Genomic DNA, 24806 nt, shown 5'->3' with positions numbered 1-24806 from the left:
CCACAGAAAACGTGGGCATTTTTTATAAGAATCTAAATACATCTGATTCACAAAATCATAAATTTGTAGTTCTAAGTTAGCACTTGAATGAAACGTGCCCAAAAACGTCAGTGGGCGCACAGCAATAGGCCCCCTGTGCTGAATGAACTCATACAGCATCCACCTGCATCCACTGGTTGGAATGGATGCTATAGGTGTTGATTCACCACTTGCAGCAAGGTTCATTCTTGGGGACTTTGCTGTGCATGGTGCAACAGGGTTGATACCATTATCACAAAACACACACACACACACATATATATATATATATATATATATATATATATATATATATATATATATGTGTGTGTGTGTGTGTGTGTGTTTGGGTGTGTGTGTATATATATATATATATACGTATGTGTATATATACGTATATATATAAGAGAAATAAACGCGGTTAAGCGGTCTTAATAGCAAAGCCTTTCTTACTTCTAAATCTTACGAACACCATTCCATCTTTTAAACCCCTGCCCCTGAAAAGAAGGAGCCGCTTTCTTAAGTTTCCCCTCAACTGTGCAGAGAGGTTCATGGCCTGTGCACAGTTAGTCCTCTGCTGTGGTACACACCGATGCAAGCAGTGCTTTGTATCCTACGCGTATGTTCCCATCTAGACTTGATTCTATTACAGTTTTGGTTCAGATGATTCCTAAATACAGTAGCTTTTTGTGCTGGAAGTCAAACGGCAAACAGGTTTTCATCCTAGCAAATATATATATATATATATATATATATATATATATATATATATCACTTTGGAGTCGTAATTCAATAGCTTAGATGTATTGTGTTGTAAGCGCATGGGGGTGCAGGGGTAGCACAGGAAAGGACACTCCACCTATGATGGACATATGGACGGACCATCGTCATGGTACTGATGATAGCAGCGACTTATTGTTTGTTCTATTATGTTGAGGAAGTGGTGTGTATGGGGATAGATGCAGCTCTTTAAGTCCTTGAAGCGTTGTTATTATTTTTTTTTCACACCCACATTCCGCTAAGCCACGCCTCCTCCCCGCGTTAAGACTGGCTAGTGGTCCATACTTTCGGTGGACTGCTTAGCAGCATAAAGAACCAGCCAATTCTAGCGCAGACCAAGAGACACAACCAGCCAATCCCAGAGCAGGACGCAGGGCACAGCCACGGGGACAGCCAATCGTAGCACACAAGGCAGGGCGCCCGTGTCTAATACCAGTGCAAGAGGGAGAGCCTACTATTCCTAACAGTGGTAGTAGACCAGGAAGAGGACCTACTTCTAGATCAGTTCCAGCGCAGGAGGCCGGACACAGCCGGCCAATCCGCGCGCAGGAGGCGGGGTCTGTCAGAAGACGGGTGGCAAAAAAGAGCCCCAACGCCTCCGCGAGCGAGTGCGGGCTGAGCGCGGGTTGAGTGCGGGACGATACCGTGCAAACTCCGCCTCGTGCCTTTTCCTTTCTGGTACAGTGCACAATGTTTGTTTACATTGTCATTCGCTGTTTCCTCACGTGCTGTCTGTCTGTCTCTCACTGTCTCTGAAGCATCACACACATAGCTACGCTCGCACGCACTCACGCCCCCCTCCCCGTGCCCCGGTTAATCCTCGTCCCCGTCGTCCCCGTGCAGGCCCTCGGGCAGGAGCTCGCGCGCCCTCCGCTCCCTGCTCCGTTCCTGGATCCGCTTCATCTCGTCCGCGTACTTGCAGAAGGTGGCGCCGAACTTGGACCACACTTTGCACGGCACCGTAATGGAGTTGCGGTAGGCGGGCTTCACCTCGCTCACGCGCATGAACACGCCGTACTTGTTGGCTCCCACGTCGAAAAAAAAGCGCTTGTTGTCCACGGCGAGCGACGTGCCCTCGGGCAGCTCGGCGGGCTCCTCGTCCACCCCGTAATCGTCGATGAGCTTGGCGAGCGCGTCGCGGAACTCGATAAGCCCCTGCGCCGGCAGCGCGATGGTTTGGCCCTGCGCCGTGCCCAGGCCGGGGCCCCGGTTAACGGTCTGTCGAACCCGCAGAAAGCGGCCGCGCTGATTCTCCTTCAGGTCCATGTAGTACTTGCGATTCTCGCGCACCAGAAACTCGCTCTTTAGCGCCCGCCGCGGCTCGTCCTGCGCCGTGTCCGGGTGGCTGGGCCCGAGCTGTGCGTAGTGCTCGATGAAGTCGCCCAGGTAGTCCCGGAACTCCACGGCCACGGACATAGAGAGCGTCAGGCGGCTCTTGTTGCCTCCGGCTCCAACCTCTGCGATCTTCAGGAAGCGGCCTTTGGCGTTCTGCTTCACGTCTAAGTAGAAGCGCTTGTTCTGGATGTCGACGCGCTTCGAGGCCAGCTCCTCGGTGTCGTGCTGCAGACGCGACGCTGCGCCCACGGCGCCCGGGTGCGGGAGGCCCAGGCCGCCGCCGCCTCCGGGGCCGCCACCTCCGGGGCCGCCACCTCCTATACCGCCGCCGCCCGTGGCGAATCCACCGTGCTCACTGCCGCTGTCTCTGTCCGCCATGATGCAGCCTGCCCGCGTTCCTCCTCTCCGTCTCCCTCAGCCCTCTCGCTGAAGCTGCTGCTGCTGCTGCTGCCGCCCCGACAGCCAGTCACACACCGGAGCCGCTCTCGCGATATGCGCAGGCCTGCTAGAGGCCGAGAGCTGAATAACACTGAGGGGGAGGGAGGTTCGATGCACGCCAATACAGCGCTGAAAATGCGCAGCACCTGCGCAGCTCCTTCACAGCAGTCATTACTCAGGTCGAAGTATATGGGTACTAGGATTTAAAATACTTCTGTAGAACTCGAACTTTTTATTTAAATAAAAGTGTAAAAGTAAAAGTTTCATAACTACTTAAAGTATAAAAGTAAAAATAAATTGGGGATAAAAATGGCATTAAGGACCAAAAACGCTTTACACTCCATACATCATGTACAAGAAACATAATGCAAACATGCTTATTAGTGAAAGTAAAAAACAACATTCCTACAATCGTAAAACTAAAGGTGCTACAAAGTGTCCTTTGCTCAGTTTTATACTGTAGAATAACTATTTTTGATCCCTAACGAACCATGTTTGCAACAAGATATATGTGGGTAAGTTAATTTAGATTCCATTTTAAAATAAAAACATTATGCTTGTTCACAGTCCCTTCACAAAAAATATTTTTTATTAAACCATTAGGTACTTCTACTGAAATTGAAAGAACCTGTTGGAGCATCTTTATTAATAATGTAATTACTACAGGATATAAGGGTTCTTGAAAAGGGTTTATAGGAAGAGCTGAACCAAATGAAAAATGTTTACCACTGCTGCAAGAAAGTAGATCAGAGGTGTCCAAAGCATTTCTCTTTAGGTGGTTTAAGGTGCATTGTAGTAGATTAAAAACCACAAATACATTATACAATACACAAATAAAGAAGTTTATTGTATTGTTTAAATGAATAAATTGTTTACATTTCTCTGGACTAAAATATTTTAAAAATTCATTGATGTTTTTAGAATTGAATAAGTTGTATGTAGTGTGTATTTTTTGATGCCAGACAATTTTTAGTAGGCCAGACAATCCTGGTTAAGAATGTTTGTTTAATAGACATTGGTCTAGGAGACCTAAATGAAGTCAGCTTCCAACGATGACAGTTTACTAACAATACATTGATCAAATACATAATTTAGGGTGCTACATAGATAGTTTTGGAGTAGAGCTACTAGGGAGCATTGCTATGAGGATTTTAATGCATTCAGTGGCAAAAGTATTAGTGATATGAGGATGTTAGAGAATCACCAATGGGTGTAACTTAAAATAGGTGAATGCATTTATTATAAAGTATGTCCACAAACATTTAGAGAGATAATATATTAGTATACTAAATATTGTATCCTATATAGCAGGGCATAACTTCACGACCCACAAGAAGGGCTGAAAAGCTGTACTGCCAATCATTTCTTTTGTGAAGGGGAGGGTGGAGTGTTGGGGAAGAACCCCTGCTATAAAGTATAGCTATTGAGACAAGACAAGAGCACCATACTTGCTGTGGGCACAGATGGAACCCATGCGTGAAGTGAACACACACATAAACACTAGTGAGTACACTCAGAAGACACACATAGGGATTTTGTTAGAGCACATGTCCGGGGTGGTGGGCAGCCATTGATGCAGCACTGGGTGAGCAGCTAGACTTAAGGACCTTGCTCAATTGCCCAACATAGTAGCAGCCTACTAAACCCAAGTATCGAACCACAACCTTGTCATCAATGGACCAGTGGTCCAACTGCTGAGCCAACATTGCCCCAATTGACTAGATTTTGGAGAACTGCTGTGGGGATTTAATTGCTTTCAGTGACAACAGCATTAGTGATGTCAGGCTATTGGATGATCACCTCCCAAACTCTTTTTAAAAATGCTATATTGAGCATCATCGTTTCAGAAAACAGAGTTTATTACCCAGTAGCTCATGCCTGGCATTAAGCATGGCACCAATAGATTGATGTATATCTGCTTAATATTGTAAAGTAATACTTTTTTAAGTTTGCACACCTGTGTCAGTAATAGGTACACCCTAAGTAGACGAATACTGAATCAACATTTGGACATGCAGTAGTGTATGTGTGTGTCTGTATTTGTAGAGTTGTAAGAGGCAAACTGTGCACTTGGTGAAAGAAAGTGTGAAGAGGAGTAGTAACAGAAGACACGACTAGCACAGAGGGAGGACAAAATTAGCATCCAGAGTATGAGAAGGGGGGAGATAAGCAGCAGTTTGCGATTCAGCACCACGGACAGCACCGGCCCCTCCAGCACCACCCCCTCCCCCTGGTATCCACAGCCAACTAATGAATGGTTGAATTATTGAATAGTGAGAGCAGGAGTCAGAACAATGCTGAGGAATTTTTACATGAGACCAACTGAGTGGACAGGCTGTGTTACTCAGTAACGGAGAACATGGTGGTTTCAGGTGCACTGGAAACATGAAGAAAATATGCTGATAAGAAACAGCTCAATTCTGTGTTTTTTAAAACAAATAAATTCGTTTTTTTTATCACTGCTGACTGCTTGGGGCTTAATAAAGCCTTTCCAGGGCATGGTGATTTTATGTTTGGGCAGTGCAATGTTGATCTCACACCTTTTTTCACTGGCTCCTAGGACCATCTATTTCCACATAAAATGTGTTTCCCCTCACAACTCACTGTGTAGTCTTTTCCCCAGGATACCTTCCCCTGTATACACATTTGTAATTTCAATTTAATGGTGGACTTGTTTTTGGAGGCTGTAAGAGCAAATTGCAGACAACTTATGCATCATATATGAAGATAGTAATTGTTAAAATGTAGGTAAAGTAAGCATTGTCAAGATATCCTGAGTAAATACAAAAGCAGTTTTAAATTATGGTTTCATTTATTAAGGGAAAAAAACATTTAACTGTAATTAAGCACAATTTGCAAAAATCCAGAAAATCATTTAAATAAAACCTGTATGCTAATATTAAGTAGGCTAAAATGTTTTAAAAGCAATACATTATGCTCTGATCTAAAAACATTCAATAACAGACGAGAAGACAAGTCATTCGCTATCAGTCTGAAAAATGTTACAAAGTCATTTCTAAAACTTTGGGACTCCAGTGAGAGCTATTATACACAAATAGAGAACAAAATTGTGGTAAACCTTCTCAGGAGTCTCCATCCTACTGAAATTACTCAAAGAGTGAATTAACAACTCACAAAAGAACCCAGAACAAGTGAACATCTAAAGTGTTCACGATTCATCAGTAAGAAAGAACCTGGGCAAAAATTGTATCCATGGGAGAGTTACAACAAAACAAAAAAAAGGTCCATCTCACATTTAGCACAAAACATCTTGATGATCCCAAGACTTCTGGGAAAATATTCTGTAGACTGATGAGACAATAGTGGAACTTTTTGCAATGTGTGTGTCCCAGTATATCTGGAGTACAGTTAAAACATTATTTCAGAAAAAGAACATCATACTGAAAGTCAAACATGGTGGTGTGGTAGTGTGATGGTCTGAAGCTGTTTTGCTGATTCAGGACCTGGACAACATGCTGTAATAAATGGAATCATGAATTCTGCTCTCTCCCCCGAAATCCTGAAGGAGAATGTCCAGCCATCTGTTTGTGACCTAAAGCTTAAGCGTATTTGGGTTCTTCAGCAGACGATAGAAAGAACACCACTGCTTTGCAATGGGCAAAAAAAAAACTAAATGAAGATTTTGGAGTGGCATAGATACTTAAATACTATAATAAGCAAGCTGTTTATACTTGAAACCCTTCAATGTGAAATCTGCAAAGAATAATCAACATTCATCCACAGAGCTGTGAAATACTCATTGTCAGTAATTGCAAATGCTTTTTTTGTCAATGAGTGTATGAAGATGGCATAAAACAGTGCCTGGCCAAAAAAAAAAGTTGCCTTCTGGACTTAACTAAGCAAATGATCTGGGGTTGCTGCAGTTGCTCAGGTCTAGGTTCAGCAACAGTATGTGCTGAAAGAATGAGGTCGTTGACTGCCTGAATATACTGAATATAGAGCAGGTTATTTCATCAATGGATTTTTTTCTTCCCTGATGGCACGGGCATATTCCAGGATGACAATGCCAGAATTCACCCGGATAGAGTTGTAAAAGAATGGTTCAGGGAGCAAGGGATCATTATTTTTACACATGAATTGTTCACCACAGAGTCCAGAACTTAACCTCACTGAGAATCTTTGGGATGTGCTGGAGAAGACCTTGTGCAGCGGTCAGATTCATCAATGCGAGATCTTGTTGAAAAATGAATGCAACACTGGATTGAAATAAATCTTGTGACATTGCAGAAGTTATATAGAAGAAACAATACCACAGCGAATGCATGCTGCAATCAAAGCTAAAGGCGGTCCAACACAATATTTGAGAGTGTGACTTTTTTTTGGCCAGGGAGTGTATTTTAATATCAGTAAGATCCCATTATGATGACCTTTTTTACTTTTAAATATTCACTTTTTAAGTTTAAGTGTTGAAGCAGCAATGCTTTAGCCTTTTTGTCTTTTAAATTGAAAGCAGTGGTGTTCCTGAGTGGGGAGAGGGCAAAGTATTTATTTATTTATATTTATATATATAAAGTAGCTTCTGCAAAGCCACATATATTCATCCTACAAATCGTGTCTGGTAGGTTCCTGGACCCTTTCTGGCTATAACAGCTTTTATATTATTTTTACTTATATTTAATGCAAATAGGAAGATATTAGGATGACAAATGACAGATTACAATATAAAAGAAAGCACAACAGAATCCCCACTAAACCGGATTCATCCATTCTGAAACAAGACCGCGCCACAATGTATCTTTTAGCACTTTTTAGCATGCTCAGTGTATTTACACATACATCAAAAACTAACTGAGTGTTATTTTAAGAAGGAAAATTAGATTTTTAATTGATCAACAGCTGTAGTAGATTTACAGTAGTAGACTGGGTTTGATAAAGCTGCCTCATCGTCGAGCGAATGAATCGATCAAGCTGATCTTATAAGAAGACTGTTCTGCAGTAAATACATAAATCAACTTTGTACTTTTACTTTCAAACCATAAACTATTGCAATACTTGTTGAAATGTTAAGTACTTTAGTACTTCCACTGAAGTGTGGTGTTTAAGGAACACTTCAACTTATACTCGTCACTTTTCTCTAGTACTAGTATTTATGGAAGCCCATTGCTGCCACCTAAAAAAATTGTCCAGCACATTTTTAAATTATTATTAAATAAACTGCTATCTCAATATTTTGAGATAGTTAGTCATTAATTTGAGATAGGAGGTAATTATTTCGAGACACTATCTCAAAGTTTTAGATAATAACTCATTATTTTGAGATACTATCTTAATATTTTGAGATACTAAGTCATTATTTTGAGATAAAATCTCAATATTTTGAGATACTAAGTCATTATTTTGAGAAAATATATTTTAATATTTTGAGATACTAAGTTATTATTTTGAGATAATATTTCAATATTTTGAGATACTAAGTCATTATTTTGAGATAGCAAGTATGTTTGCTCCAGTGAAGCCTACCATACATAACATACAGGACAGTCGGAACCACAGCCACACTCTTCAACATACTAAAATAGAAGCACAGTGTGTGTTATTAAATGAATCTCTCCAAGGTCCTGAGGCTTATTTTGTTATTATTTGTTATTACATTGTGTGATTTCTCTAAAAACACCAGAATTTCATGATTTGTGAATCCACGTCTAAAGTAGTCCTCAATGATAGTATCCATTGTGCGTCTTTGTCTCACCTGCTTCTGTCTCTGTATCTCAAAATAATGACTTAGTATCTCAAAATATTGAGATAGTACCTTAAAATAATGACTTAGTATCTCAAAATAATGACGTAGTATCTCAAAATAATGAGATAGCAGTTTACTTTATAATAATGAAAAAATGTGCTAGATTATTTTATTTTTGAAGGGGGCGGGAATGGGCTTCCGTACGTATCTGATAAAAATGTATCTTTATTTTCAGTAAATTTCCGAATGCACTTTTTCTCTCAGCCTGCAGGTGTCGCCCTCAATCAGTTAATAACCCTTCATGCAGTTGTCCTTAGTTTTACACCGCGTTTATTCTCGTTAATTATGCTGGACACTGCAGCCTCTGTCCGTCACTCTTTTACAGACGCGTTTAACTCACAAAATACACTTTACCTTTAATAACACCATTCCTCTCTTTTTCTCTCTCATTCTCTCTCTATATCTTTCTCTCTCTGTGTTTATTAACAGCCTGTTCCCCGAGTCCTCCGCTAATGCCCGCAGGACCTGTTGCCGGGGTAAACACGGCTCAGGGATGCTCTCGCGCTGTGCCCTCGTGCTTACCGCGGTAAAACGGAAATCGACCGAATAAAAGCGGATCCGCAGCGTTATTACTCATCGCCGTTTCCCGCGGCTGCGCTCTGCGGCTGCCCGTTTTTATTTGCTAGATAACATTCCCCCTCTGCGCGTGCCGTATATCGCGGCGTGGTCCACTCTCGAGCGATTCTTCCTGCGTCTGTGAGTAAGAGCAAGTCGGCTGCCGTCCTTCTCCCGCGAGAAATTAGAGGCGGAGGCTCGCGCGCGCAGGTCAGGCTGTTTCCGCGCGGATGGAGAAACTTAGCTAACCTAGCTCCCCCCACTCCCCCACCCCCCCGAAAACCAGAAACACAGCGCGGAGAAGCGGCAGCGAAGAGGAGGTGGTGCGGCGGGGGAGGTGTTTGGAAGGGTTGGGTGGGGGTGCATTCACGGGGCAACGGGCAAAATAGGCACGCGCTTGTTGCATCGCATCGGCCAGCTAGATCGGCTCCTCCTGGTGTTCTGTCGATTTGTGTTACCATGTCAAAACAGGCAACCATAGTGTACATTTACAGGTAAAGTTGCCTGAATAAATTATTAGGTACGATTAAAGAATCATATAAGAAAATTCTCCCACCAGATGTAACTTAAGACAGGATGTCTGAATGGCCCTAATCACTCTATCTGGTAATTTAAAGAAAGCTCTGTGATAAGAAATGTTTCAAATGTTGAGTTACAAAATCACACTTTTGTAAGAGCAAAGCAAATAACAACCGTGCACTCAGACTATGTAATCCAACAGAGGAAAAGAAAATTATAATGAAAAGCACATATAAAGATTTGAAATTGTGCGTATGCGCATGCGCAGAGATGCTATGTAGCACATTTCAATGAGTAGCACAAATCGACAGAACACCTGCGCGCGTTCCGATCAGCGTGTGGTAGCGTCGCGCTCTGGAGCAGCGAAGCGAGCGATTAGCTAAAAGGGATCACGCGTTAATTAACGTTAATTAGACAACGAATCGGCGTTTTTTCGTCGCGATTGACGAGAAGAAATCATCTTTACCGAAATCCGCGTTTTTTCCTTTCTATTTCTTAATTCCAGTATGACGCCAACAACGTTGGTCGCACGAGGAGCGGAACGCGTACGTCGCGCGTGAGCTGGTGATCTTCGTAACTGAATGAGATGCGCGCGCGGACGGGCGCACGGGGGCCTCGGCGCTGAAGGAGAATGCAGCAGCGGGGGGGCTTTGCAGCCAAGCAGCAGCAGCAGCGCCGCTGACCGGGCCCGGTTCCGGTTCCTAGCTGAGTGCTCTGTGCGTGTGTGCGCGCGCGTGTGTGTGCACCCCCCACTCCACCACCACCACCCCCTTACCCCCTTACCCCCTCCACACACCCCCTCCGCCCCCGTGCACGCACCGCATGGGAAAGAAAGCGGCGCGCGCGGACGGCATGGACACTTGCGCGAGCCCACTCGCACCGCCCTCCCGTCCCCGTCGCCCATCTCCGTCCTCCTCCTCCTCCTCCTCCTCCTCCCGCTCCGCGCCCCTCTCGAGCACTGCAGCAGCAGCACCACCCCCGCGAGCGGCCGCCCCCCCCGGGCCCCAGCAGACGGCATGAGGAGGCTCGCGCCGGTGCACCTCTCCGCGCTGCTCGCCGCCGGCCTCTCCTTCGCGTGCTACGCCCCGTCGCTGGACTCGGCGCGCGAGCGGGCGCACCGCTCGGCCGTGGTGATCGAGGGCGAGGTGAGCGCGCGGCCCGAGTCGTCCAGCGTGCGCGTGCGGGTGCTGGACGTGTGGCCGCGCAAAAGCGGCGGGCTGGAGCGCGAGCAGCTCGTCACCGTCGGCGGCCTGGGCTCGGACGCGGAGCCGTGCGCTGCAGCGGCGGCGGCGCTGGTACAGAACCGCAGCTACGTGTTTTTCATGGAGCCCACGGAGGAGCCGCTCGTGTTCAGGGCGTCCTTCGCTCCGCTCGAGAGCGCGGAGAAGAGCGTGAAAAAAGATGTGGAGAGCGTGCTGTGTGAAGACTGCGGTAAGTTTGGCTTCTTCATTAGCTAGCCCCTGTGTGTGTGTGTGTGTGTGTGTGTGTGTGTAAGGTGATGTGTGCGCTATTGCTTTTGCTGGGGCTATGAGAGGTGCATCCGCTGTGTATAAAGCAAGCGAGCTAATTTGTGGTTTATATCGCTAATATAGAGGATGCGGTTCTGTTTCAGGGCTCAGAATAGGAGAAATGACCTGTTATAAACATTTACAAACACACCAAAACACCACATTAGGCTGGCCTGCATTGGCTACATTAGCCGTTATGTAGCTCTCACACTACGAGCTCCAATCACTTGGCTAGCTTGCAGCACATTCAGCTGTTTGATCCACTCGTGAATTCATCTTCAGTTTCCAGCGTTACAGCGCCAGAACACGACACAACATTAGATCACGCTGTCATCTAAATCCTTGTGAAAGTGTGAGATGTTAGCTATTCGACACGTATCTTCCATTTATGTGGAGAACACTGTTGGTGCTGGGCGTGAAAAGTGTGTGCTTGTAATGTATTGCAGGTGTCAACATGTCAGTTAGCATTTATTGGCCATAGAAACACTGTGGTAATGGTAGTGGCAGGGTATGGGAGACCAGGGGCCACTGCTGACATGTTCATTAAAATACATGCATATTTAAATTAATGTAAATGCAAACATGTCAAATATATGTAACCTAACTACATTTAAATAAAGGTAAAGCCTGGATGAACCTGACAGTTTGGCCTTGTGTAGTATAGTTGTAACCCTTTACCATTGCCTTGTCTAGCCTAATCATTAGCCATTAGTTAAAAAAAAGCCAGAGCAACAGCAACAACAAGAGCAACAATCCTAATAAATAATGCTGTGCTGTACTCAGTTTAGTGTCTAGTGATGCTGTTACAACTTGAAAGTTGGGCATGTTTGACCCTTTGGGAGAGTAATCAAATAAGCAGAGAGTTCAGGTAATATTGTGTTATGGTCTTGAGGTAACCAATAGAAAAAGGCTTAACTAAAGCCCAAATTCAAAGGACCTTCCATGGTATTTAAGCCTACAATTTGGCCTAGTTTGTGTTTCCCCGTTCTGGTCTTGGAGGAGTATGATTAATGTCATTAGAGATTCAGATATCTAGAGAAGATAGAGAAAAGTTCTGAATTATAGAGTCTTCACTGAAAAAACTTTTAGGCCTGTAAATAGGCTTCTTGTCTGCATAGTGATGACCACTTCTAGAAACTGACTTCTAAACCTGCTAACTACTGAAACTAAGTTATAGTGGGTGAGGACGTCTGATTAGTTTGAATTGTCACAACTATTAAGTGCTATTTGTTTAATACCTTAGCAAAAAACACCTTAAAATATCATTGTAATATCAGCAGTTGCATAAGTAGTAGCTGGTTTAATGTTTATATGGCTTGTGTACAGTCTCATCCTGCACTGTTTTAAAATGGAAAAAGTCTAGTTTGCAGTCTAGTTTGCACTTAATTGTTAATCACAATAGTTAAACTGCTCTGAATTAGCATTGGTTAGCATTATCGTAAGTTCTGGTCTAGTTGACCGAAACCCTAGTTCCGACAAGAATGACTTGGATTAAGCAACTGCTGTTGTATGAACAGCACATTGAAAATGAAGTTTATCCTTGTCAGCTGAAGCTGGATCTGAAAAGCAAAGTTCATCTTTGCTTAGCTAACTCAGCTACAGATCCTTCTAGTATCTACCAGCAATGATTGACATACAGGCACAAATTTTGACAAGAGCCAAGGCAAGTGTTGAAGGGCCTGAAAGTCTGGATCAGAGTCTGGTTCGTGTATTTGGTACATTGTATATATTTGGTCCAGTTAGTTTTGGTTTCACACTGCAGTTTAGTGAGCAGACTAGGGAATGTTACTATATCCTGTCGTCATCAACTACGTGGGCTGTGTCTCTCTACACTTCATATTAATTGGTTTGTAGAATGTTATAAGTTCGTCTGTCAGAATTTGACTCCTCTTCTGGTACACGTTCGCCCTGCAGCAGAATGAGTGTAAAAATTCTCCTTTAAAAATGAGTCCTTTTTTGTTTGTTTATAAATAAGGGTTAATTAACATGATGCATGATGCACTTGCATGCATAGTGAAGTCAGATTTTTGTTTCTCTGGATTGTTTAAAGACTTACTCAACTTCCTGTAATTGGTCCGAAACTACTTTCACACTGCAGATGAACCGGAACATGCTTCAGTAAATGCAGACCAAGACCACCAATTTCTGTTAAACCAAACTCTGGTCCTTTGGTTCGGACCGTGGTTCGCAGCTAAACAAGGCAGGTGTCCAAACATTCTGCCATATTTGGACTCCTAGCTAGCCAATCTAGTTATTTAGCCATGTAACAGACTAAGCACCCTAGCACAGTTCCAGGTAACGTATACATTTACAAATTAATGCCGGAATACCAAATCAAGTATATAGTTTAAGGAGTGTTTTCAACTGTTTTGTGGCACATCTTGCAGGTTGCTAGTTCATCCAGGTTTGTTTGCTCTCACTTTTTCGACTTTCAAACATCGCTACACTTACAGCTATGGTGGGCTTGTTTCTTTCCCCACCTGTTGTTACTTTGAACAAAAATTTGACATAACTACTATACAGCATTACCATTATACCACCCAAACCTTGTGCTATTTGTTTGGCGCTATAAATAACTAATTTGAAAAGAGCCATATACAAAAGATTTACCTTCAGAGAAAAGAACAACTTACCCATTCATAGAATAAATTAAACATTTGTTGGTTTGTCATAGTTTAATAATTTGTCCTGGAACATGGAACCCATGTTAGCAAGCATACATGAAAGTACCATATGGAGTTAGTTTAGTACTGACACCTGAGTTCCTCCCAAATCACATCAGGTACTGCTAGAGAGACTATTCAGAGTGATACTCTCTTTACCATGTTACAGTAGATCTTTGTGCTATGACACTTTTAGGGAAAGTGGGCGCAGATTAGTCATCGTTTACACTCTACATCACCATCTGGCTCATCAACCAGACACTTCCCCACCCTCCAGACAGACTTCTCAGAACAAAACTTACAGTACTTCAGATCACTGCCAGCCAGGCCTGGTGAAATAACAGACAGTGAATCTATGAACAGTAAAGCCTATGCAGTAAAAAGAGTTGCTTTTCATTATACCATCAATAAAATGTCTTTAAAGCATTGGTTTGGCTTAAAACTGAATTCACATAAAAATACCGTTAACTTTACTTAAAATGTAATAAATCAGCTGAGACATCTTTGTTGTCAAAAGTTATGTCTCCTCTCTGTTTTGTACTGGGTTGCACTGATGGTATGGAGATAATGTAGCTAATAATTAATGGAGGCAAGATCTTGTTGATATTCTTTAAAAAATCTATTACTTTAACTATCTGTCTAGCATGGATTCACAGATAATAAAAAGTATCACAATACAATAAAATATCATCATATTGCCCACCTCTAATAGAACACAAAACAAAAAGTCACATAGAGTAGTCAACTTGTACAGATAACAGTATTTAATACAATGCCAGGCTGATTTATATTTAAGGGGAAACTCATGTAAATCTGATTTTTTGGCTAGTAATTTATATGCAATATATACATGTAATGTATTATAGTGAATGGGTTTTTTATACACAGACAAGTGGACAACATTTACAGCACTGCATTGGTTATTTTGAATATGTATTTTTTTATGAGATTCCGGTTTCTGCATAAAGAGATATGTGTGTACATGCACAAAAAGGCACAAAAAGTGACACACATGCAGGCACACTGTGTGTAAAGGTCCATCTGTCAGCAGCAGAGTTAGTGGTGGGTGCTCAGATCAGAGTTAGTTTGGCCATATGCTGAATTCCTCTGTGACTCCACCTCACCCTTTACCCAAGCACACTGCAGGAGGCCAATAGAGACAGAGAAAAGACAGAGAGAGAGAGAAACAGAGAGAGAGAGAGACTGACTAACAGTGGACGAGTGAGAGAGATCTGGGCTGTATGAATAATGCAAATTGCTGAACATAGTGCAGAATTTTAGAGCATACCTCTTTTTTCTCTGCTTGTTACTGACTTATACACAGTCAGACATTACTGTTGTCTCTGTTTTAAAACTGACATATTTCTTAAGTGTGTGTTTGTCATTGTTCCCTTTAGAAGAATCATGCGTTCAGCTCAATATGTAAGGTTGTGTTTTGCTGCTGAGCTTTTTTGCTGTTTGTATATTTTTGTCCTCAGGTACCCTACTGTCCCATTTTGCCATATGGTAGGAAGTGAACACGTCAGATATCAGAAGGCCTCAGTGATAGTAAAATAGCCCCACCTGTTGGCACTGTTGAGGAAAGGCAGTGAGGGTCTGGTTTGAGGTGAACACCCTAAAGCCAAAGAAACCAGACAGAGATGCTATTAAAGGCCAGTGTGTTTTTAGTCTAGTAGGCACAGTTTAGTTAGTTGAAAAGTATAATTGTTCAAACAGTAACCTATATTTTCTTTTTTATGTTAGCCTTTGTGTGGTTCCCATTTTCAATTTGTTTTTCTGCATAAAGCATCATATCTTACTTTTTACTTTAGAAATACCTTTTAGCATATTAAGCAATACTCTGTGCCTTGTTGTACACATGTTGGCCAATACAGTACATCTGGTCATATTTCTGATCAGTTTTAACTGGTGGTAGATATCAGTTGGTCTATGCTGGTCTCTGATGATGAAGGTAGTTGAAAAGCTGATCATCCAGGCAAAAACAGAATGGTAGACTAGCTGGTTACCATCTTTTGAACATAGTGTACATGTATGTGGCATTTGATTTTGGTTGCGCTCATCATTCTGAAAACCACGTAATTACATTTCACAGCACTTTGGTTTATTGAAAAACAATACACAATAATTTACATTTTCAAAACCAAACGCTGAATTTGTGTCAGAATTGCACTTAAAATGCAAAAAGCGTAACTGCATTGTGGCACTGCAAATGTTCAAAAGCAAATCACAATGCACAGGATTGCTTTTCGTCTAGGAGCAGTGTGGTATTCGTGCCAAAATGAAATGTAATTACCGTCAAATCAGAACCCAATACTGAGACTGGGGCAAGGCTTAGAAACCAGGTAAGCGAGCAGCACTGAGCTGTAATTTAAGCCAGAGAAAATGTCCTTCGCGACAGGATATAAGAGGAAATAAACACTTTAATTATATAAATTAAGACTGGCATAGTTACACACCACTGCATGCTTTTCCGGGTTGAGTAGATTTTACATGAGTAGATTACAGTGGAATACAATGCAGTTGATCTGATCGCTTCTTAAGTGCAAGACTGGCATGTATGTGTGCCTCTAAAGTGTATATGTCTCTTCATTGCATTGATGGGTTAAAATGGAGGCTAGCACGAGTATGGTGACTGTGGTTGTCTTATCTTTTAATCCAGTTGAACTGGAGTCTGATTCATTTTCTGGCTTGGGCAGTAAAGTGTATACAGTAATCAGTCTGGTACTCTAGAGTGGTTTATTTGTGGTTAAAATGTGATCTGACCTCAATCTGACCCAACTATCAACTGTATTCAGCAAATTGACCTAAATGGCTTTTGAAGTCAAGTGTGATTGTATAAAGTATTGTCCAGATTTTCGCCCTAGCATTGCTTTTGTCTTTATATATATATATATAAGCAAAAAGTTGCTAGCGCTATATGTGTTCTTACATAGATTTTCCTCATATACTGCATAATTATCCTCTCACTTTCATTGAAACACTAAGGCATATACATAAACCTAATGGTAAAAAACGTGGCCTGAGATAAATATGGGGCTTGCAAAAGAAATACACAGTCTGTTAAAATCCTGCCGTTTAGTAAACACCTGCTACACTTCTGTGAATCAACTAGCACATATCTAGGTGAGGGAAAGAGAGAGAGTGAGGTGTGTGTGAAGTGCAATTGAGAAAAATGAGGGTGGAAGGCATGGGAGGTGAGATGGAGAGAGAAAAAGAGAGAGTGGGGGGAAGGGAGGCATAACAAGACAGGGGAAGGAATGGAGGCTGCTTTGCTTTCACACAGCTCTGGAGAAAGAAAGAGAGGTAGGGAGATGGAGGGAGGGGAAATAGAAAGAGAGAATAGCTTTTCCCTTCTTCTCTGCCTGCAAGCGCTTCATCAACTATTCATTACTTAGTCTCTCTCTCCCTCTTGTTGTCTCTCTCTCTTTCTCTCTCTCTCTCTGTAGCTGCTCTGTCCTCACTGGGGTGTCAAGAACTTCTAATTGAAATGAATTGATAACAGTGCAGAGCCTGAGGTAGCAGGTCAACACTGTATAGCTTAGCACACTTGACTAGTAGGCTAACAGGCATGAGAACAGGTAAGTAGGCCATCATATTGAGTTTCACCGTTATGAACTATGATGTAGATCGCTTACAGCACAAGTGTGTGAGATGCAGAAATGCATGCTGTATATCCAAAAGTTTGTGGACTCATGCTTATTCAGCATTTTTTTCTGAAATCAAGGGTACAAATTGAGAGTGTGTCCACACTTGCTGCAGAATTAGCCTATATACTTCTTGGAAAGATCTACAATCGCTAGTTAAAACATTGCTGTGAGAATTAGTCAGGATTCAGCCACATGAACATTGGCGAATTTAGATGAATATTCAACACTTACAAAAATAAAGGTTCTACAAAACATGATCTATATATTCTTTACCAATCACAAAAGTTGTTCCACTTGGGTCGTTTCTCAAGCTTGTATTTTCCATAAGATTCTAACTTAGGGATAGAGTATAGGCATGTTTGTTGTGGCCAGTTTTATTTAAAGTAGCCCAGTTCCACTCCTCCACAGCCCAGTGCCAGGGGGTTTTAAACTCTGTTAGACAATGCTTTGCCTTGGATACTTTTGTCTGAATACTTTTGGACATTTACTGTATACATTGTTGTTCTGTGATGTTTTGAAGCTGAGCAGATTCGCTGTCTTGTTCCAAGTGCTTTGATTGGCTCTAACTGCAGGGTGAAGAGGTTGTGGCAGTGCTGGATCTGTAGCAGTCTGGCTCAGACTGGCTTGCTGTGTCAGCACATTTTGCTTTTCAATTAGCCACCAGCACATCTCTCTCTGGGGAATCTATTTCCTTCTGCCTGCCAAAGCTCCCATGGGAGTGCATGTGTAAACCATGGCCGTCATGCTGTCCGCTTAAGCAGCTCCTCCATTCGCCCACTGTCAGTCATTTATCCCACCATCAGTAAGGATGAACTGTACAGCAATGGTGCCTGTCCTATATCTGAGGAGCCCTAACACCTGGAGACTTTCAGAGTCAATTTGAAATAAAAATGGACCCTTTTTCCATAGTAACTGATGTCCCTGATTATATTAAACGAGGATTCTTCATTTTATGCCATTTTAAAGACAGGGGGTCCCATAGTATACTCATTCTGTGCAAGACATGTAGCGATGCTCGTTACTATCATCCACCGGTGTCACAACAGTCTATTTTACACCCTGCACCTGCGCCGTTAAAATAGCGTCGTAGTTTAGAAATATATTTTCACACTGATGGGCATAGTGGTCTGGTGCGCATACACCCCCACTCGCTACACAAATAAATGCTCTGAATAAAGAATAAAATACCATTGCTGTTCCCCTAAATAAGCTGCTGGCATACCTTCACAACGTGAACGTGCAGGTCAGTATCAGCAGGTCAAGCAGCGTACTGTTAAGATATCAATGAGCCAATGTCAGAGCACACCTGGTTCTTAAAGGGAGTGGCAACTGGCACACTAATGGGTTTATTTCACGTTACGTCCAAAACACATCATTGATTAATAAAGGGAATTTAGTAAGTGCCTTCTGTGCATTTGAGCCACGCAATGCATTTTTTTGGCGCCTTCATGATACTAAAAACACACTGACACACCCTAAATCAAGCTATGCGATGCACAATATACCGGTGCACTATAAATGACTAAAATAGGACCTAAAGTGTTTGTTTTTCCATAATTTCAATTAATTTAGATTAGATAAGACAATGGGAGCAAGTGGGAAACATCATAGATTGGGATAGATTGGGCATGCTGTTTAGGTTTTCAACTTAGAACAGGAATAGTGACAGTCCAAAGACTTTTATTTTTGGATATAAGTTTACCTAATTTTCTCCCCAATTTGGAAGGCCAGTTACCCAATCCATATTCATAAGAACTCCTACTGTCATTGGTAATGTCTGAAACACTAAAAGTGTGAAGATTAGCACATGCCTCCTCCAATGCATGTGAAGTCATCCACTGCCTCTTTTTTTGAGCTGCCGTTAATGCAGCGTCACTGGGTAGCCAGCATGCTTGGAGGACAGCACAGTGACCCAGCTCTGACACAACAGATACCACATCACACCATCCACCAATTTCTAAGAGCAAGACCAGTTTTGCTTTCTCAGACTCCAGGATTTAAACTGGTGATTTTTGGATCATGTTGACAGAGCCTTAGTCTGCTCGAGCAGCCTGTATCGCAAATTAAGCATGCGACAGATGTTATGTAAGTTATTTGCAAAAATAAGTCATACATTAGTAAAGCTTATGAATTGGTCTGGCAAAGACAAAGCTGACTGGTGGATTAGCAAGCTTGTTCACTAATATTGCAGGTCTGAGTGAAACATTTCAGTTCTATATTTGGCAAATAAAAAAAAAAGTAAATCCCATTTTGCCAAACTGTTTCTTTAATATGGGATACCTCGGTCAGGGCCTGGTTGGGAAAACCAGGTGCCTAGCAGTCTGTTTTTCTGCTTTCGTTTGCAAATCATTGAAATACAGTGTAGCCACTCTGGGAATGGTTGAATTTTAAATTGTTATTTTGACATATTTTTGAGTTATTTGCTTTGAATGCTGTCCTCTTTAGTGAATAGAGGGATGGCGATGCTGGTGAATAATTTACTCCACTGAGGAGCAGCAAATGAATCATGAATCTGTGTATGGCGATTATGTGAATGATGCCATTGGTATGTTTAGAAGATGTACAAGTTTAGTAAATAGATTAGTATTATTGGATGGATTAACATGATATTTTATATAAGTACATTAATTAATTGATAATTATATTTATCTACAATAGCATCTGTCAAGTTGTGAATATATTAAACTGCAATTGAACAGTCAGTCCTTGATGTTGATGTGTTAGAACAGTAATAATGGGCAGGAACCAGAATATGAGCCACTTTGACAAAGGCCAAACTGTGTCAGAGCACACCCAAAACAGAATGTAGTATGTAGAGTTCCCCATATGCAGGGGTCAGTAACTACCAAAAGCAGTCTGAGAAAGGTCAGTCTTAGTCAAAGGTGTGTATGCCCAGAAACGATCATCTATCTCTGTCTTCTCTCTGTCTCTCTTCTCTCTGTCTTTCTCTCTCTGTAACTTCTCTCTCTCTACCTCTGTCTGTTGTGCATGTCTCGCCTCCTCTCAATAGTGGTTTCCATGGTGACAGTTGTGCACCCTGCACTTATCGCAGAGTGAAAGAAGTGTTTCTCATACTGTCTCCCTCTTCTCACTCTCTTCTCTTTATTGCTCTCTCTCTCTATCACTCAATCACTTTCTTTAATTCATTGTTTCACACTTCTGTTTCTTTACTTGGTACTATATTAGGACAATATGCAGTGTTTTCTATGTGATTCCTATATGATTTCAATATATTTATAAATACATCTATTTTCTGTTATCAGTGTTATATACAGTTCTTAGTGAAGTCTAGAATATTAGAATGTCTGATATAGAGCGTGGGAATACAGCAATTTTTACGGTTTTCTGTTACATTGTGGAAACAAATGGAAAAGGGTAGGGTGTGTATGTGTGTGTGTGCATGTGTATGTGTGTGTGTAAAACAGTGGGAGTCAGCTGACCTTGAGAGTAGAGCCCTTGATGGAAGGCTGGTGATCGCCTTGTGTGATTGGTTGGAAGAACGCTGTGCTTTAGGATGGCCATTCAGCAGAGTTCTAATGAAAGCATCCCCCCATTAGATCTGCCAGAGCATCCAGTCTCAGCAGCTTCAGCACAAAAACACACTCACACACACTCAAGAACACACATACAGAGAGATATTAGCACAGAACTGCACAGTCAATCACACACATAGACATTGATGCACAGACCAATTTAAATGCACATACACATTTGCACAAAAATACACAGGTTAACAATTCCAGCAAATCTCTTTTTCCTTAAATGTCCTAAAATCCTTTATACTGTGTGACTGTATTTTATTAGTTTCTCCACAAGAGGGTGGAAGTAGTACTAACTTAGCTTTAGGACTAAAAATAATGACTATTTTGGTAAAAATTTTCGCAATTTACTTTTATCATGCCCTTCATTTGTACTTCCTGGTGGGCTCCCGATCCAATGCATGGTCTACTGCACATTGAAGGCTAAATTTTAGGGCCTTGGACCAGTAGATTTTAATAGTCTGACGTACTGTAGGAATTTTTTTTCAGGAGATTTTAGAATATTATTATGTCTTCAATTGAGATGTAAATATTAACAGAATTTATTTCTTAGGTCAATAAATTTTATTATACTTCTTTTATGATGCAATTTGACAAAGATATGTATGATAAGAACTTAATAACAATTGACAAACAAAATAATCAAATACTAATTAATAAATTAATAAAAAAATAAAATAAAATAATTATTTTTTTTGTTATTTATTTATTTATGAGTATTTACATCTTTTAGTATTAATCATTTTCTCTTTTGTATTGTAGTGAGGCCCATTTTCTAAATACATCAACTATATGGTCAAACACATTCACCACAGTTAACACTACATCAAGATCAACCTGTTAAACTCCAGCTAAAAAAAAGCTCGTTACAAGTCATTTTTAATGAGCACTTAATACACGAGTGAATTGAGCCTTGTGCTTGCTTATGCTGCTAATGATTACATGGACTGAGTGGGTAATCTGCTGTATTTTTCTTCTTCAGAATCAAGCTCTGTAAGTGTTGTTTTCTTTACACAGTCTATTCAGAGATGTGATGTGATATTAAAAGAAAAGTTCTACTGTGTAAAATTTGTCACAGGTGGACTCTGCCGCCTGCTGCTGCACTGCCACGCTGAGCTCCATCAGACATGCAGCAGAAATCATCGCTACTACACTATGTGCTATGTCTCTTTACCCCTCCTCCGCATTTTTCCACCTTGTGTACTTCATTACACATTAACAGTGCACCGACAATGAAGTTCCACGTTAACATTTTTTTTTATAGTAAATGTTGTTGATTATGTTAAATAATAGATACAGCCCTAATTAGCTATAGTATATGCCCATTTACAATAAAGAAGTGAAATAAACACACGCATGAATGTTCCCAACAGTATGGTGTTCCTCTTTAAATAAATACATTTTTGAGCATCGGTACAATTGCTCAAATATACCACATGGATACTGCTGTGGCATATTGCAGAATATTGCAGTTGTGGTTTTGGCTGCCAGAAGCTAGTATTTTGGATATCCCCACATAAGCTAGCCAGGTATACGCATGCTGCTGTATGTTTTAATGGTAGAGCAATTGTTCATGTATGGTATTTTTACACATGCATGAGAGATTTTATTTTAAAAGAGTTTGATTGTTGGCAATTGTAGCACTGAAATTGCAAATCCATAATCATGTAGTTGTAGAGTTGTAGAACTCGATTGAAAATGATTGTTTACAAGAAATGCTTGCTGATTAAAGAGTACCACCTTTGTTTCTGCCCAACCCATTCTTGGGTTTATGACCCAAAAACCATGAGATGTTTGTCAAACATTTTGTGTAGTTTTGGTGATTCATAACAGTAGCATTATTGTGACTAATGTGTAAATTATGGTTAAGAACCACAGTATAAACATAATACAGAGGTCAGATTTGTATGATTGAATTCTAGTGAATATGTGGACCGTATCTGCATTGCTTAGGTTACAATCATGCTTGTAGTCTTACCAATCTGTGCAACCTAATTCTGTCCTTGTTTACAGACAAAAACAAACTGCAATTATAGAAGCACTAATATGGATACAAGAACATAAATATCAGTTGTGCTTGTTAGCTACATAAACTTGTTGCTGCAGTGCAAAATCTACAACTGATTTTTTGCAAGCGGGTAAAGTGTGTCAGTTTAAGTTGCTAAGTTGCTTTTCTGTTAGATGACCTCTGCTGGTGTTTTTTTTTTTTGTTAGAATGAATTGCTTTAGGCTGACTTTAGTAACAAGCTCTCTCTCTCTCTCTTTCTCTCTGTCTGTCTGGTTGATATGTTAGAGTACACTGTCTCTCAGGTCCCAGTGCTTTTAATGCATTCGTGTTCTTAGCAGTTCTTAGCAGTCCTCACTGCTGTCATAACCATTCTGTAGGAGTGTGTGTGTGGCTGTGTGTTTATATGTGTGTGGGTGGGTGGATGTAGATATAGAATTATGTGTATTATGTGTATGTGTATTTCACATGAGCATCTCAGTCAGTGCTGTGACTTCTAGTGTTCGCTCTGCTGTGTTCCGCTCAGAGTCTAATTCAGTTTTTCTCTACATGCAATATTTAGCCTCACATAGCCGAGGCCTGTTCATGCTCTTTTAGCACAGCACAACATCAGGGAATGAACCAGGTCTGTACAAATGGAGAACAGCCATATTCATAGCTAACCAGTGCAGCATTTACCCACATTTACATCTAGAGAAAGCACTGTGGTGCATTCCTATAATCAGGGTTGCTTCTTGCTAAGCAGAATTGGGCCCTGGAGCCACAAGGGGTCCCCACAAGTACAGTATGCTGTATTTCCCTGTACTTCTAACCATGACAATGGACAGTAATCCAATAAAAGCACTGTTATCTGTTATTTATTTGTTATTCAATGTATTTATTAGTAAAAGTTTAGTCAAGGTTTTAATTGATGTTTTATTGTTTTGTAATAACATTAGTTGTATAATTTTCTATTAATTTGTGTTTAATTTCTAATAAAATAAATGACAGTAAACAGTGTGTGTTTTAAATTAACTTACATCAAAATTATTGTTTACAATAATAATAATATAAAAGTGTTAAAATGTGTCCATACAATTGTCCTTAAGTACATTAATAAAAACGGGAGGACTGGCAGGTAAGCTAGAATGGTGGGTGTATATAGTAGAGCTGCTGGATGGATGTACTCTGAGGAGAGTGTATATGGTAGAGCCGCTGGATGGATGTACTCTGAGGTGAGTGTATATGGTAGAGCTGCTGATTGGAAGTACTCTGCAGGTGTTTGTAGTTGTCTATCCTCATGCTGGTTAAGGTGGGTGTATATGATAGAGCCGCTGGATGGATGTACTCTGAGGTGAGTGTATATGGTAGAGCCACTGATTGGATGTACTCTGCAGGAGTTTGTAGGTGTCTATCCTCATGCTAGTTAAGGTGGGTGTATATGATAGAGCCGCTGGATGGATGTACTCTGAGGTGAGTGTATAAGGTAGAGCCGCTGATTGGATGTACTCTGCAGGAGTTTGTAGGTGTCTATCCTCATGCTGGTTAGGGTGGGTGTATATGGTAGAGCCGCTGGATGGATGTACTCTGAGGTGAGTGTATATGGTAGAGCTGCTGATTGGAAGTACTCTGCAGGTGTTTGTAGTTGTCTATCCTCATGCTGGTTAAGGTGGGTGAATATGGTAGAGCCGCTGGATGGATGTACTCTGAGGTGAGTGTATATGGTAGAGCCGCTGATTGGATGTACTCTGCAGGAGTTTGTAGATGTCTATCCTCGTGCTGGTTAAGGTGGGTGAATATGATAGAGCCGCTGGATGGATGTACTCTGAGGGAATTTGTAGGTGTCTATCCTTATGCTGGTTAGGGTGGGTGTATATGGTACACAGCCGCTGGATGGATGTACTCTGAGGTGTGTGTATATGGTAGAGCCGCTGGGTGGATGTACTCTGAGGTGAGTGTATATGGTAGAGCCACTGATTGGATGTACTCTGCAGGAGTTTGTAGGTGTCAATCCTCATGCTGGTTAAGGTGGGTGTATATGGTAGAGCCGCTGGATGGA

General features: G+C 41.4%; 2 protein-coding genes across 3 annotated transcripts in view; one reads left to right on the top strand and one right to left on the bottom strand.

The window, feature by feature from the left end:
- Positions 1-332: 332 nt before the first annotated feature.
- On the bottom strand, positions 333-2669 carry purab (purine-rich element binding protein Ab). Its single transcript, XM_015605091.3, has one exon. The coding sequence runs from the start codon at positions 2509-2511 to the stop codon at positions 1612-1614; it is 900 nt and encodes a 299-aa protein (XP_015460577.2). The 5' UTR covers positions 2512-2669; the 3' UTR covers positions 333-1611.
- Positions 2670-9494: 6825 nt separating this feature from the next.
- Positions 9495-24806, top strand: part of nrg2b (neuregulin 2b) — a 51970-nt gene continuing 36658 nt past the window's right edge. For both annotated transcript variants that reach the window (XM_007246401.4, XM_007246400.4), the window contains exon 1: positions 9495-10837. In XM_007246401.4, the coding sequence (XP_007246463.3) occupies positions 9988-10837 (850 nt within the window). In that variant the 5' untranslated portion in view covers positions 9495-9987. The remainder of the gene's footprint in view (positions 10838-24806) is intronic.

This window comes from Astyanax mexicanus, chromosome 10, assembly GCF_023375975.1.
Source record: "Astyanax mexicanus isolate ESR-SI-001 chromosome 10, AstMex3_surface, whole genome shotgun sequence".
Classification (NCBI taxonomy): Eukaryota; Metazoa; Chordata; class Actinopteri; order Characiformes; family Acestrorhamphidae; genus Astyanax; species Astyanax mexicanus.
Note: the sequence above shows the minus strand (reverse complement) of the source record. Positions and strands in the feature narration are given on the sequence as shown.

Excerpts from the sequence above, each read along its gene's own strand:
- purab (XM_015605091.3), bottom strand. The coding sequence starts at position 2,511 with ATGGCGGACAGAGACAGCGGCAGTGAGCACGGTGGATTCGCCACGGGC.